A 15,569-nucleotide genomic window follows, 5' to 3' on the forward strand; every position below is an offset into this window, starting at 1 on the left:
TTTTTTTTTCTCTTTGCTTTTCTGTTTTGGAAGTTTCGATTGTCATTTCCTCAAACTCAGATTCTTTCCTCAGCCGTGTCTAGTCAACTAATGAGCCCGTCAAAGACATCCTTCTATTTTGTTACAGTGTTTTTGATCTCTAGCATTTTTTTTCAAAGATTCTTTTGATGTGGACCATTTTTAAAGTCTTTATTGAATTTGCTACAATATTGCTTCTGTTTTATGTTTTTGGTTTTTTGGCCACGAGGCATGTGGGATCTTAACTCCCCAACCAGGGATCGAACCGCACCCCCTGCATTGAAAGGCGAAGTCTTAACCACTGGACCACCAGGGAAATCCCCTCTAGCATTTGTTTTGGACCCTTTCTTAGAATGTTCATTCTCTGTTTACATTATCCTTCTGTTCTTGTATGTTTCCTGCTTTTTCTGTAAAAGCCCTTAGAATATTAATCATAATTTTAAAAAATTCCTGGTCTGATAAGTCCAACATTTCTGCCATGTCTGACTCTGGTTCTGATGCTTGTTTATGCTCTTTAGACTGTGCCTTTTGCCTTTTAGTATGCCTTGTAATTTTTTGTTGAAAGGTAGATATGATGTGCTGGGTAAAAGGAACAGTGGTAAATAGGCCTTCAGTGATGTGGTAGGTGTGAGCGTTGTGGGGGGAGTGTTCTGTAGTCCTGTGGTTGGGTCTCAGTCTTTTGATGAACCTTCGGTACCTCTGGACTGGACTTCACCATTGCTTCTCAGTTTTTTTCCCCCGCTTGGGTGGGACAAGATAGCTAAATGGTGCTAGAATTGGGTATTTCCCCTCCCCCAGGTGGGTTAGGCTCTGGTAAATCATTGTCTCCTGAGAGAAGACAAAATGCTATATGGGGTATTTAAGAATGGTTATGTTTCCTCCGCACTTCCACGTGGGGTCATCAGCTGGAGCAGAACAGCAGTGGCTCTCTTTATCAGAGTGTGAGGTCTCCAGGTTGCCACAGTCCCCACCACTCCCTGACGCTCCTGATATGGAGGCAAAGTGTTGGTTGCCACATGGTCTTACGCTCGGCCGGCTTCACTCATTTATGTTACTGACTACATCTCCAAACACAATGAAAGAGATTCAGACTAGATGAGAACCCAAGTCATTTGTTGGCAGTGCAGTTCTGTAGATTGGGAGGACCTTCTCTGTGGGTTCTCACTTGGCCTGATCTTCAGTCCACCATGCTCCCTGGCCCTCCTTCTCTCCTATCCCTTCTCTCTGCTTCTTTGGTCTGTCTTAACCCTGCTCCTTTACTTCCTGCCAGTTCACTCCACCTAAACCTCCTCACCCCTTCCTACCTGGCGTCTTGCTCTCCACCAAGTTCCTCTGGCCCAGGGTCCTGAACCTGGTGATCTGCCTCCACAGTTTTTAGCTTTACCCTCACCTCGGCTTTTCCAGTACTGACCTTTGGGCCAGTTTAGCTCTTGAGTCAACAATCTTTTTCTTTTATTAAAAAAATTTAAATAGCAAGGTAATGCATGCTTATTCGAAAGTATTCAGGTATCTACAAGTATGTAAGTAAACAGTGAAAGTCACTTTCCCTCTCAGCCCTAGATCCCTCCCTAGAAGTAACCATTGCTAGTTATGTGGTGTGTATCCTTCCAGAACTTTTAAAAAATACATTAGAAATATACAATATAGACGTTCAGGGTTATTGTTTTCTTTTAGGGTTATTGTATCCTTCCAGAACTTTAAAAAAATACATTAGAAATATACAATATAGACATTTAGGGTTATTGTTTTCTTTTTTAATGTAATCAGGATCATACCATAAATATTGTTTTGGAAGCTGCTTTTATTTTTTTCTTATTTATTTATTTATTTTTAGCATAAATACCTCTTGGAGATTTTTCAAAGTCAGTGCTGTTGACTGATCCCATTCTTTTCTTAGCTGCATAATATTCGAAAAGTTGGATATGGCATAATTAATTTAACTCTTCCCTATCAATAAGTATTTCAGTGCTATTTTCATCATAGTGAACATGTGAATATTTTTGTACATGTATCTTGGGACTCATTTGCAAATATTTTTGCAAGCTAGAGCCCTAGAAGTGAAATTTAAAATTTTGGTAAATATAGTCAAGTTGCTTTTCACAGAAGTGAAGGCATTCTTCACTGAAGTGGAAAGGACACCATGAGCTTCTGTTTCCCCTACCCCACTGTCAAACACATTCTAGAATTGAGTTGTAAATAAAAGCAAAATAGACACACACACACTATTTGGAATGATTCCATGTAAAAAGTCTTATACCTCTGTATGTGTGCATGAGGGTATAGCACCAGAGGCACAAAATAAGACTGTCAGAGTTTAAATTCCTGCTGCTTTACTGTTTTCTCACTCTGTGACATTAGGTAAATTATTTAACCTTTATGAGTCTCAGTTTCCTGTAAAATAGTGATAACATTAATAACATACCTACCTCATAGATGTATCATCTCTGAAAGAACTGGACAAGTTAAGACTCCTGAAAACCCTTAGATCAGTGCCTGGCCCACAAGAAGGACATTATATATGTATAAATGTGTAGGGGAGAAGTCTGGAAGGATGCATATCAGATGGAGTCGGTTCTGGCAAGGGAGTGGGATGGAAGGGGGTAAACTGCTTTTGCTCTGACTACTTCTGTAATGTTTGGGTATTTTACAACAAGAATGTATTTATATGTCAGTTCTGTGGGTTTTTTTAATGATAACTTGAGAACCAGGAAAATGAATGAGATTATTCTCCCAGTAGCAGGATCTGGTTGCTTTTCAAGGCTGCCCAGCATCGGCACAGCTCCTCGGTGTTCTTCATTGCCACTCAGAACAGGGCCAGGGCCGGCAGGAGCAATCATGGATCCTCACGTGACCTGACCTGGAGGAAGCATCCTTCCTGCTCCTCTGCGCAGGCAGCTGGTCAGACCTGGCAGATGCTGGCTGCCTGTTGCCACCAGAGCCCACCCCTGGGCTACCCTGCCCAACCTCTGCTGGCTGCGGTGTGCCCTGCCCTTTATATATCAGGCCTTGACTGTATGGCTGCTTCTCCCACGTCAGCACCTATAGCCAGGCTCCACGCTGCCCTACCACGTGGCACCTAGCACGTACCTGGTGCGTAAGAAGTGTTTAATAGCTGTACTAGCAAATGAGTGAGCCGCCTCCTTCTGAGACCCAGGCACCCCCCGCCGACTTCCCCCACAGCCATGTCCTATTTCTATTCCTTCTCCCATGCCCTAAATGTGGGTTCCCCCCAAGACTTTGGCCGTGAACTTGCCTAGCTCTTCTTTCCAGTCTCCTTCCTTTGGGAGCTTGTTCACCCACCGTCACAGCTTCACCATTCGCTCCAGCAGTAGGTGTGTTCCTTCCTCTCCCGATAGGCCACTGCCTCTGGAAAGGCCTTCCCTGCACCCTCAGCCCAAGATCAGTGTAGGTGCCCCATCGGGGCGCCCTTCTGGCATCCTGTCCCTCCCCACAGCAGCATCAATCACCTCATAATCATCGGCTTCTCCCTGCTAGTCTCTGAGCCCTCGGAGGGCAGAGACGGGCTTCACTGCTCAGGGCTGCATCTTCTCTTGGACACCAGCCCGGCACCTGGCTTTTAGTAGGTGCTCAGGGAAGATTCGTGGAATGAATGATATGTTTGCAAATTCTATCTTCTCACCTGTATTTCAGTCTCACATTCCCAGCTACCTAGAGCAGTGATACCTAAACCTAGCTGATCATCAGACTCCCCTGGGAGCTTTTTAAAAACTAAAAGTGGGCTTCCCTGGTGGCGCAGTGGTTGAGAGTCTGCCTGCCGATGCAGGGGACACAGGTTCGTGCCCCGGTCCGGGAAGATCCCACATGCCGTGGAGTGGCTGGGCCCGTGAGCCATGGCCGCTGAGCCTGCGCGTCCGGAGCCTGTGCTCCACAACGGGAGAGGCCGCAACAGTGAGAGGCCCGGGTACTGTAAAAAAAAAAAAAAAAAAAACTAAAAGTGAAGAGAGCCAGGCACAGGCCTGTGAGCTGTGTGTGCTCTCATCTGAATAGGTACAGAATATCTCTAGAAAGCTGTGCAAGAAACTAAGGGTCTTGGGTGAGCAGTAGGAAGGAGACTTTTTACCGTATTTGATTTTGTACCATGTAAAATATTTATTGTTTTTTAAATTTAAATAGAGAACAACTCAGGGGCCACAATAAATAAACAATTCAGAACCCGATAAGGAATGACGTTTATTCCTTGGATTGGATGTTTATTCCAGATTCTAATGAACCTGTATATCTGAATACTTCCGCAGCAAGGCTGGTCATCAGCCAGGTTTGGGAGCTGCCTTCCCAGGGAACAGCCCCACCTGTAAGTCCTTCTGTCGTCTCAAATGCAAACTCAGGTCTCATCATTCTTGCCCTAAAACTTGCTTTTCCTCCAGCGTTCGACTATCTTTTCTGTTCTTTCTCTGTGCAAATCTTGTCCATCCTTCCGGGCCCTGACAATATCAGCTACAGTGACATCCTGGCAGGTATCAAAGACATGGCTGTATTGACACACACCCATCCGATTCATCCATCCATCATGCCTTCTCTAGTGTGCTTAATTGGAGTGACAGTGTTGCTGCATAGGCTTAGCAGTGTGACCCCTTCCCTGACACACACACACACCTGCGCACATTCCAGTACCTTTAGCTCATCGTGCAGGCCGGGGCTGCCAGTTCAGGAGGAAGGTGGGGGAAGGCTGGAGGGGCATTTCACTGTTTATCAAGCTAAGGAGAGATGCCTCATCCCTCGTATTCCCAACACTCGTGCCCCGCCACTTCTGGCCAGTCCTCTGTGACTGCTCCAGCCCATACCGATCTTACTCCTTTGAATCCTAAACATAGCAGTTTAGGACTTAATTGTTCCACGTGTGTTGATTTGGTTCTCTGAATAGACTGTAAATTCCTTGAGGGTGGTGAAGACATAATCATACTTTAACTTCGTCACCCAGGCTCAACGCTGGGCTGGTTGACAATCAGTACAACTTGCTGGGTCACTGACATTCATTTTCCTTTCCTCCCTTTTTGGCAGGACTGGGGGTAAGAGGAGTCAGAGGTCAAGAGAAATCTCTTGAGAGGCCAGGGGTATGATGATTAATAATAATAAGGGTTACCCTTTATTGAGCAGCTCCGATCTGAAAGCCTCCGTGCTAGTGTTTCACAGCGTATTACATTCTTTATATCTTATCCTTATGAGAGCACTGGGAGGCAGGTATTACTATCCCCCTTTACAGAGGTCAAACAGTAGCCTGTAACCCGTGGAGCCATGATCAGAACCCTGTTGCCAATCCTGTACTCTTCAGGAGCATAGCCAGGAGGAGGGGCAGGTGGGAGAGCGTGGGGGGGGGGACACATCGGTGGTGACACTCGGGGGGATGAGGTCAGTGACACAGATGGCCACCAAGGCCCTACCACCTAGTGGGAGACAGCAAGGCCCTGCCACACACTTTGTTCCAGGCCTTTTGCACACCAGCAAGAGAAATGGCCTACTCCCTGACCCCTGCCCTCCTCTAAGATTTGCACTAACCCCTAAAACCCCATTTCTTTTTTGGTTTTTGAAGGCAATTGAGAAGTACGAGATGGAGAAGGCGGCTCTAAAAGGAGAGAGAAGTCGCGGCAGCTTGGGAGACAGAGGCAAAACTCCTTTCTCATAGCCTTGATGGCGTTTTTGTGGGGTTTGTTTTTTTAGTATCTAACATGTAATCGAGTAGGAGTCTGGAGTCTCAGATGAGGGTATTTTTAGCCTCTTCTGAAAGAGCCTTTAATCTGACTTCTTGGCATAGGGCAAGGAAGGGGGAAGGGACAACACCATTTCCAGACGACCTGTATGGGACACACTGCACCAGGTGCTTTCATACGTATCCCCCTGTTAAAGGTTCCTAATGCCCCCTACCTGTGAGGCGGGTGCCGTAGAAAGTGTTTTATAGATGAGAGAATAGGCTTGGGGGTAAGGGAACAGCTTGCCTTGAAAGCCACACAGCTTGTCTGCGGCAGGTCCTGGATTCTCCCCAGCCTGACTTCAAAGCCCACGTTTTATCTACTCCTCCTGGCTGCTTCTCTGGCTCAAGCAGTCTAATCAAATGAGGGGAATCTTAGTAAGTCAGCAACCCAGGTGGGATCTAGGGAGACTAATAGTGTGCGTGTCATCTGACTGCTCAGGTTGAATGAAAAATCACAGGTATGATCACCACACAGCAGCGGACAGACCCCGTGGTTACTCACATCCTATTTCTCTTCTTCCATACTTCTGCAGAAAAGAGCGAAAGAAAATTTCAGTGTATTTGCAAAGGCTCAGAATCCAGGAATGTCAAATCTTTCATTATCAAAAGGGTAAGGGATCTATGGCTAGGTCTGTTTCTGCTGGGCATGGACTAGATTTTATTCCCAGGGAGGGGATACTTGGCACCTGGATGGTGACTACGCAGGAACATGGCAGAATTCCCTTTTTAGAGAATCTTAAAGTATTTTAAAAATGCTGGAATTTCTCATAACCCCTCAAAAAGGTAGACTGAGGAGTGTTCTAGAGGTCATTTGTCTGTTTATTTTTAGAACTCAGAAGATGTTTGCCCTTAGAAACAGTGAGTTCAGATTCAGTTCACACAGCCACTGCGCCGCGCAGCTCCGTGGGGCCCATTCCCGCAGCAGTGCTGGTTTTGTCGGTCGCTGCAGATAGCCCGGGACGCTGGCAGTCGGGAACAGTCAGAGGACGTGTCCAGCATCGGACAGCTTTTCGGTAGCAGAGACCTGCTTCCCTCTCAGATCCTCGGACCTGCGGCCAGGCTCTCTCTGCTGCCTCTGCAACCACAGCCTGGCCCCGCCATACAGCCGCCCCAGTTAAGATCCTCCTAAGCTGGCTCTTTAACTACCCAGCTCGTGTGTATTCAAACCTTGAAATGCTGGAGAACACGTTATCCTTTTTTCACTTTTTAGCCACACAGCATAAAGCCCAATGGTTGACGGTCTGCATTGAAACTGTCATACTACCCATGATGGTGGCTGAGCACATTTAAATGTCCTGTCCAAGGCAGGACAGCTAGTAAGTGGGAGAGCTGACATCTGACTCAGAGTCAAAGCAGTTAATCACTGAGTTCTTCCATTGTCAAGGCCGTAGCCCAGTTAGAGAGGACCTCAGTCCCTCAGAATGTTTCCGGTAGGTGCCTTTGGGTGGTGGTAATAGGTTTCCTCTTTCTACTTTTCTGTATTTTTACATTTTTTATAGTTATATTTTATTTTTATTCTAAAAATCCATTTAATGTATATGTTAAGAACCATAGGGATAGTTGTATCCTTTGATCTAATAGTGCCATTTTGAGAAATTCATACTAAATAAATAACCCCAAAGGGGTGAACCATATGCTCCAAGTTACTAATAAATAATATTAATTTGAAGTGATCGGTGAGTAGTTAAATTAAAGCAATCTTGTTAACAAGATACATTATTTTAAATGATAAATTTGAATACAGTGTAACAATGTGAAAAATCTAAAGTTAAGAGGATAAAGCAGGACATAAAAGCGTGTGTGTACATATACGTATTCTAAAATGATTGAAGTAACATACATATTTGTATACATGTGCTCAAAGCCAGAAAGGGAAAGTGGAAATAATGTATATAGGTGTTTGGTAAGGGGTGCTGGGATCATGAACGCACTCTATAAAACACTCTGTCTATAAGGTTGTTATATTGTCTCCGTGATAAAAAGCAGATACTGTATTGTTTTAAACTGTCAAAATGATGGACCCCATTTTCGTATTCTGCTTTTTTTCTTCAGAAAACAGCAGACAAAAATATGCTGGCAGAGCTGTACCAGTATCCACAGTTTGACGACTCTAAGCCAAACAACCTTCCAAATGGGGTGGACTTCTATGACATGGTGGGCAATGTGATCCAGGCTGAGAGAAACCCCCTTAGTGGCAAGGTAAGGAAAGAGAGCGGCAGCCCCTCTGTGATATCCAGCCAGCCTCACACCAACCTGCGCGGCAGACGCAGCGGTCCCAGTTTTACACACCAGGAAACCAAGAGTGGTGGCAATTAAGTTGCTGAGGGCCACACAGTTTGCAAGTGACTGAGCTGAGATTAGATGCCAGGCCCACGTTTCCTCCAAAACCTACATCCTTTCTCCCAGACCTCTGGTCTCCCAACTAACTGTTCTGATCACGTATCCTATTAGCACAACATTTTGAGTTCACACCCTCATGATATATGTTTCTTTATAAATGATATATGTTTCTTTATAAATGATATATGTGTTCTGTTGTCAGTCATGATGTTGTATATTGGTAAATTTAATTTCTTTTTTTTCTTAATTAGACATTAGTTAGAATATTTACTTCCCATACCCTGTGGTACCCCTTGGGGTGAGTCACCCACTTGGAGAGCAGTTCACACTGGGTTCCTTAGGAAGGAAGGAAGGGAGAATTCGAAGGCCCTGAAGAACCTGTGTGCGTGTGAGACAACGCTGGCCACTCAGGAGCTGGGGGATAGTTGTGAGGAGGGGTGGAGAGGGGAGGAGGCCCAGAAAATGGTCTCAGCAGTCTTACAGCTGTGTCTCATCGCCCTTCACGATGGCACAACTCCAGGGTCCCCAAAGCAGCTATGACATTGTATCCTCAGCTCCTAACTAGTCACCCCCACCCCCGTTCTTGGGACCCAGCTTTGCAGTCTCTTCTGTCTGTACTTCTCACTGCTGCTTCAAACCACACCCCCATTTCTCCCTCTTTCTCCCTCTCCCTGCCCACCCCCATCTCCTCCTCCCTGTCTCCCTCTCCCTTCTCTGCCTTCTTCGCCCCCTCTTCATGATTTTTCCCTGCTGCCCTCTCTCTGGCTGTGTCTCTACCTCTGTTCCATCTTGCATTCAGACTTCCTAAGAGCAATGATCTGTTTAGGCCAGTCACTGCCCAGTATGACAGTGGTGTCTGCTGGATTTCCAGTGCCGGGCTCTGGCATGGACTGCAGTCAGTAAGCTGCCTTTCACCAGGTGCTGGTCCCCAGGGCAGGCAGTGGTCACCCTGGGATCAGGTACCTGATCCCCTGCTTTCTTTATCAGAGAGGTAGAGGAGCAGCAGGCACTCAGAGCATCACATTCTCTCCAGGACAGTGTAAAAAGATGCTCACCACGTGGATTCTGTGACAGCAAGGGACTGGAGGGCAGTACATCTTTGGTGGTTAAGTAGCTCTCTGGGCTCCAGTTTCTTGTCCTATAAAATAGGGATAACAGGGCTTCCCTGGTGGCGCAGTGGTTGAGAGTCCGCCTGCCGATGCAGGGGACGCAGGTTCGTGCCCCGGTCCGGGAAGATCCCACATGCCACGGAGCGGCTGGGCCCATGAGCCATGGCCACTGGGCCTGCGCATCCGGAGCCTGTGCTCCGCAACGGGAGAGGCCACAACAGTGAGAGGCCCGCATACCGCAAAAAAAAAAAAAAAAAAAAAAATAGGGATAACAATAGTCTCTACCTTGAAGTATTATTGTAAAATTAAATAAGATAATATACATTAGCACACTTAGCACAGTGCTTAGTAAGTCATAATTGCTCAAAAAATGATAGTTTTTATTATCAATGTTATTAGAAAAGTTTAATGATCAATAATAGAAGAACAGTACAGTCATTTTTGGTTTATACATGATGGACTACTTAGCCACTGCAATGAATATTTATGAAGAGTGTATTTTAACATGCTATGCTATGTTGTTAAATGAAAAACATCGGTATATAAAATTGCAGTACAATGTTACATAAGCACACACAGGAAAATCTGGGGTGAAACCATACATAGCTATCACTAGCATTCTCTGAGTAATAAGATTGTAGTTTTTAAAAAACATTTTATTGAAACTTAGTTTATTTACAATGTTGTGTTAGTTTCAGGTGTACAAGATTATAGGTTTTTTTCTTCTTCCTTTTTATACAATTTAAAAATGGAAGCAAGACCTTTGGAAATGGATGGGGTGTTTCACAGACCCGCCGTTCCTGTGAGACCTTCCAGCACCTCTGCTGCCCCTGACAGGCCCGCTGGCCCAGCCACATGTGCTCTTGCTCCATTTGCTGTGTGGGTGACCCCCAGGACAGTGACTACGATGCTACTTAATGTCCCATTCTTTAGGTCCCCTGGGGAATGTTTTCCTTAGACCTTAATCCCAAGAAAAACTGTGCATCTACGGGAATGCTTTTAGTCTTATAACTGATGCTGGTTCCTGCTTTTCTCTGGCTCCCAGGAAACCCAACGTAGATATGTGCCCTGGCTTTAAAAGGACCCTCTTCCATCCTGCTCGGGGGCCATCCCAAATTTTACTTGCCTCCTCCTGGGATTCCTTCTCTCAAATGTCTGTTTACCTGTGAACACCTTCAGGGCAGGGACTCTCCATCAACATCCCGAGCACCTAGGTGCTCGATAAATATCTGTTGAAGAGCTGAAATGAAATCTTTTTGAAAGGAAGCAGGAGCGTGAATAAATAAACAATAAAGAGCTAGCACACCCTTAACAAGTGTTGCCTAAGTGCCTGGCACTGTTCTAAGTGAGTATGTATGCTTTGCGTGTGTGTCACTCGTTCATTTAACCCTCAGAGCAGTCCTGGAGGTAGAGACTGTCGTCATCATCATCTCCATTTCCCAGATGAGGAAATTGAGCACAGACAGTTTCAGTAACATTGCTCAGGGTCACGCAGCTAATAAGCTTAAGAGCTGGATTAGAATCCAGGCAGTGCGGTATCAGAGTCTGTGCTCTCCGAGACCTCTCTGACGATACTGCCTCTCTAAGGAAACGTGAGGAATGGCGGAAAAGACAAAGCCAAGAGCAGGGCTCAGAGAGCTCCTTGCTAACTAGGGTGGCTTGTGTATCAATGCACCATGCCCTCAGCTTCTGTAGGCTTGAAGGGAGTGCCAAGGCGGCGTCTTTCCCTTTGCATCCAGGATGGGGGCAAGAGAGAGATCTCTGCTCCTCTTAATGGTAAGAGGAGAGGCAGCCTTACCATGTCTCTGGGGCCAGGCTGCCTGCTTTTGAGCCTCCCAGGCTGTGTAAGCTTAGGCAAGAATCCTAACCTTTCGACCCTCATTTTTCTCTTCTATAAATTGGGGATAACAGTTCCATCAACCAGCACCAATCACAGAGATAGATGATGAAAAATAAAGCGAGATAAACAATGAACGGCATAGCTCAGTGCCTGATACATGGCAAGCATTCACCAAATGTTACATATTATCGTGGTAGCAGCTCTGGAGTCAGGGAAGGTTCAAGACCCAGTTTAGGACAATGAAGCCTGAATTTTCTGCCTCTCTGAGTTCACTGATAATTCTGTTCTAATTTTAGAACTCCATATGCTTACTGCTAACTCAGCAGGATTTCATGGTCCAGTGATTTGCATCTGTATAATATCTATGTTTGTTGATACTGATTATTATTGAATGAACACAGATGACAGCATGGAGCAACTGCCTAGAGTTATGGGTTCCGATCCTGGCTCTGCCACTTGCTGGCTGTGTTATTTTGGGCAAGAGACTTCAGCAATATATTTATTTTGGCCGTGCCACGTGCCTTGCAGGATCTTAGTTCCCCCACCAGGGATCAAACCCGTGCCCTCAACAGTGAAAACGCAGAGTCCTAACCTCTGGACCTCCAGGGATTCCTGTGACTTATCAGTTTAGTCCTCAGTTTCCTCATCTGTGAAATGGAGATAATAACACATGCCTTGTATGATTATTGTAGGGGTTAAATGAGAACATGTAAAAAAACCTGGCAAGGTAAATAGTTGGCAGTCACTGAAAGGTTAGGTGGTTTTTTTTTTTTAAGTTGACCCCAAAGTGTGTTGACACCAAAGATGTCTGGCGGGGAGGTGGTGTAATTAATGACAATAAAAAGCCATGGAACATAGGTGGAAAAGTGGGTTTTGAGTGGAGATGATTATGAATCTGGCTGTGGCTCCAGGTAAATTTCAAAGAATAAATAAGTAAATAAATAAACAATAACAATAGCAGTAATCATGTGAATTTTGTTTCTTTTCAAGTCTTTCTGTTCAGATAAAGAATTAGAGCAGTTTCTCTGTTCTCCTTCTGTAAGAGCCATGTGGCTGGATAGCTTCTGGTGGATCTTTCATGAAAGGTACCAGGTAAATGCAAATCCGATGGCTTCTCTCCCTCACTTAAGTTATTTTTCTGTGGCACAAACCCCAGCCTCTTTAACGTGGGCTGTAAGCCCTTCTGATTCCACGGACCGCCCCGGCAGCCTCATCTGTCACACCCTGTCCCTTCCCCACCCATGCCTCGTCCATGCACTCTGGGCTGTAAACATTGCACCGCGTCCTGCAGCTCCCCAGAGCATTAAGAACTGGTCCGTGTCACATGGCTGGTCAATGGCAGGGCAGAGAGTAAAGTCAGGACCTCCTGGCCCAGAGTTTGGGTGCTTTCCTCAACATTCTACCTCTCTGTATGTGTTTTATAGATCCTATAAAACAAATCAGTGCAGTATTTCATAAATAATATGAGATTAATTACCTTGAGAATAAGATTCCTAAAAATGAGAGAAATACTTAGTTAAGATTCCCAGTCCTTGGCCGCTTCAACAAGGCGCTCTAGTAATTCCTTCTCCGTTTGTATTCCTGGTAGCCAAAGAAGGAAGTCCAGAGCAAGCTGTTCGACCGGATAGCCCAGCAGTACGCCTTTCTTTTGTCTCGTGAATCCAGGTCCCACTATGAAGAGGCTCTCTTAAAAGTGAGCATCAATCGCTGTTTAGGAAAAAAATCACATTGGATAGCTATTCACTGCTAGTGCCAAGTTAATGCCCTTAACGTGCTTTCCATAAGGGAGTAATTAGTAAGTAATTAGTAATTAGTAATTAGTAAGTTGTGATGTATTCATACACTGACTTGTAATGCAGCAGTTACCAAAAATAAGGTAGATCTATATATACTGATAGGGAAGATGTAATGATGTATTTCAAGTGAAAAACAAAACTCCATGTTAGAAAAATTATATGTATATGTATGTGTTCCTATGAGTAGAAAAAAAATGTCTGGAAAAATATTTACCAAACTCATAGCAATGCTTATTATCTCCAGGGAATAAGGTTATAAGAAGCTTCCTTTTATATTTTATTTATTTCTATAGTATTTAAATAAGCATGAGATTTGAAAATTATGAATATACATATGTACTTTTTATATATGTGTGTATGTACATGTATACTAAAAGGGTTGCTAGAAGAAAATATAAGTGAATATTGACATGATTTGGGGGTAGGGAAGGACTTTCTAAATATGACCCCAAGGGATTAACCATAAGAAGACCGATTTAACTATATAAATTATTTAAATTGCTACAGTCAAAGTTAAAAGGCAAATGAGAAACTATGCAAAAAATACTGGTAACATATATGCCACACAACATAAAGAAGTCTTACAAATCAATAAGAAAAATGGACCAATGGACAAAGTACATAAACATTCACCAGGGAAGAAATAAAAATGGGAGAAAAAGTTCACCTTTGACAATAATCGAGGGAATTCCCTGGTGGTCCAGTGGTTAGGACTCTGCTCTTCCACTGCAGCGGGCACAGGTTCTATCCCTGGTCGGGGAGCTAAGATCCCGCATGCTGCATGGTGCGGCCCCCCCAAAAATAATAATAATTGAAAATACAAATTAAAACAATCCTTTGGTACATCTTTTTACCTGCTAGATTGCATAGATTAAAAAACGTAATTCCCAGTGTTATGAAGGACATGGGGAAATGGCGCTCAGACAGCCTGAGTGGGAAGTGAATTGGGACAGACGGGCTGAAAGGCACTTACACTAGTCAAGCATCTGCTTAACAAGTTGCTTAGGCTTTCAGTGTCTCAGTTTCATCACCCATAAAATGAGGACAATGATGCCTCTCTCGCTGAGTTGTCCTGAGTATTAAATGAGATGATGTTTGTAAGGCATCTGACATATCACCCAGCACACGCTAAGCCCCCAATATATAATAGCTGCTATTATTACTCTTATTATACCATCTTCTGGAAGTCATATTTGAATATATAGTAAAAGCTGCTTTCATTTATGCATTCAACAAATTTTTGATTGCTTAATATGTGCCAGACACTGAGCTAGCTTAATAAATAAATATAGTTATTCTGCATAATTTGTAATGCAAAGTCCTAGAAACAAGACGATATCCACAGATGCTGAATGTTTAAATAAATTTTGATATGGCCACTCAGCACAATATTATGAAGGTCGCTACTGGAAAAAAAAAATCCCAAAGAGTTTATAGTAACCCGGGGAAGTATTTATGTTATGATGTTAAATTAATAAGCCAGATATAAATGTATAATTTGACCTTAACCATAGTTAAAAAGGAACAACAGTACTACTTATGCACAGGAAAGGAAAAAAAAAAAAACAAACCAGGAAGTAGGACTTAATATTTTCTCTGGGAGACAGCAAGATGGGTATGGCAAATGTACTTTGTTATCTTCTGCGCTAATCTTTGGCCAGGTTGTAGAAGGGGCTGAGGCACAGACCGCGTGCAGAGGAGCTGGGGGAGGGGGCTTTGCTGGCCAACGTAGCATGGTGTTTGAGGAGTGGTCCCCAGGTAGGGTAAGGGGTCCACCGAGATGTGGGGCAGCTGCAGATAGAAATTGCTTCCCTCGTGAACAGGAAGGCAGCACGGTGTCAGGTAGAGGGTTTTATCACAGGTCCTTTCTGAAGTCAGGGGCTCTTTTCTGGGTGTGGAAATGTCCAGAATATTGCCTGAGCTCTGCTTGCCCCCCAGAGGTTGCCATCACTTCTGAGTAAAGCCCTGTACACCAGCTTCTGCTGCTGCTTCCCTCAGTCCTGGTTCAACACTCACGAATTCAAGTCTGACATCTGTAACACGATGAGCCTGTGGATTTCAGGTGAGAGGTGGCTACTTTCTCCTGGGGAAAGCAATTCCAGAAACACGTCTTCCACCCGAGCCCAGGTAGGTTCCTGTTTGCCATCACACCTCTTCATCGAGGCAGCTGTTCTTTTCTCTCCTTGACGATAAAGAAAGTAAAGTGTGTGGTTAGAGCCCGAGGAGTACTCATGATTCTGCTCCCTCCAACAGTTCTGAGACATTCCTAGTCCCCTTTCGTCCCCAGCTGCATCGACAGGGAGCAGGTTTCGGCACAGCCCTGTTAGTTAACAATGTGCTGTAGGCCGATGGACCCAGGAACCCAAAAGCAGTGTGCTGGCTAGATAAGCCCACCTTCCACCCGCACTGTGACCCCACTTGACCCAACTGTCGTCCCCCTCTCCCTGCAGCGCACACAGTGCCAGCTTGATGTTTGCTTGTCAATTACTTTTCAGTCTCCTTCCTCACGTCCCCCATCTCAACCCAGACATCCTCTAAGGTCGTTGAAAGCTGAGAGGTTCCCTGTGTACTAGGTACTGTGCTAAGTAAGCACCTTTCACATTTCCTACTGTGTTGAGGGTCTCCGAGATCAGTTCCACATTAGGAGATTTGGTAGAGCTCACAGGTCTCGGCACACAGTTGTATTTATGGCTAAGACTTATTATTACGATGTAGTAAGGGTCCACAGCCAGATCATAAGGGGAAAGACAGGCATTGTT

General features: G+C 44.7%; 1 protein-coding gene across 1 annotated transcript in view; it reads left to right on the plus strand.

Annotated features, from left to right (window-relative positions):
- Positions 1 to 15,569, plus strand: part of FAM227A (family with sequence similarity 227 member A) — a 79,147-nt gene that overhangs the window by 12,684 nt on the left and 50,894 nt on the right. The window contains 6 exon segments of the mRNA XM_065888128.1: positions 5,567 to 5,639; positions 6,259 to 6,335; positions 7,778 to 7,924; positions 12,005 to 12,106; positions 12,603 to 12,707; positions 14,749 to 14,872. Of these exon segments, the coding sequence (XP_065744200.1) occupies positions 5,567 to 5,639; positions 6,259 to 6,335; positions 7,778 to 7,924; positions 12,005 to 12,106; positions 12,603 to 12,707; positions 14,749 to 14,872 (628 nt within the window).

The sequence above is a fragment of the Phocoena phocoena genome, chromosome 11, assembly GCF_963924675.1.
Source record: "Phocoena phocoena chromosome 11, mPhoPho1.1, whole genome shotgun sequence".
NCBI lineage: Eukaryota > Metazoa > Chordata > Mammalia > Artiodactyla > Phocoenidae > Phocoena > Phocoena phocoena.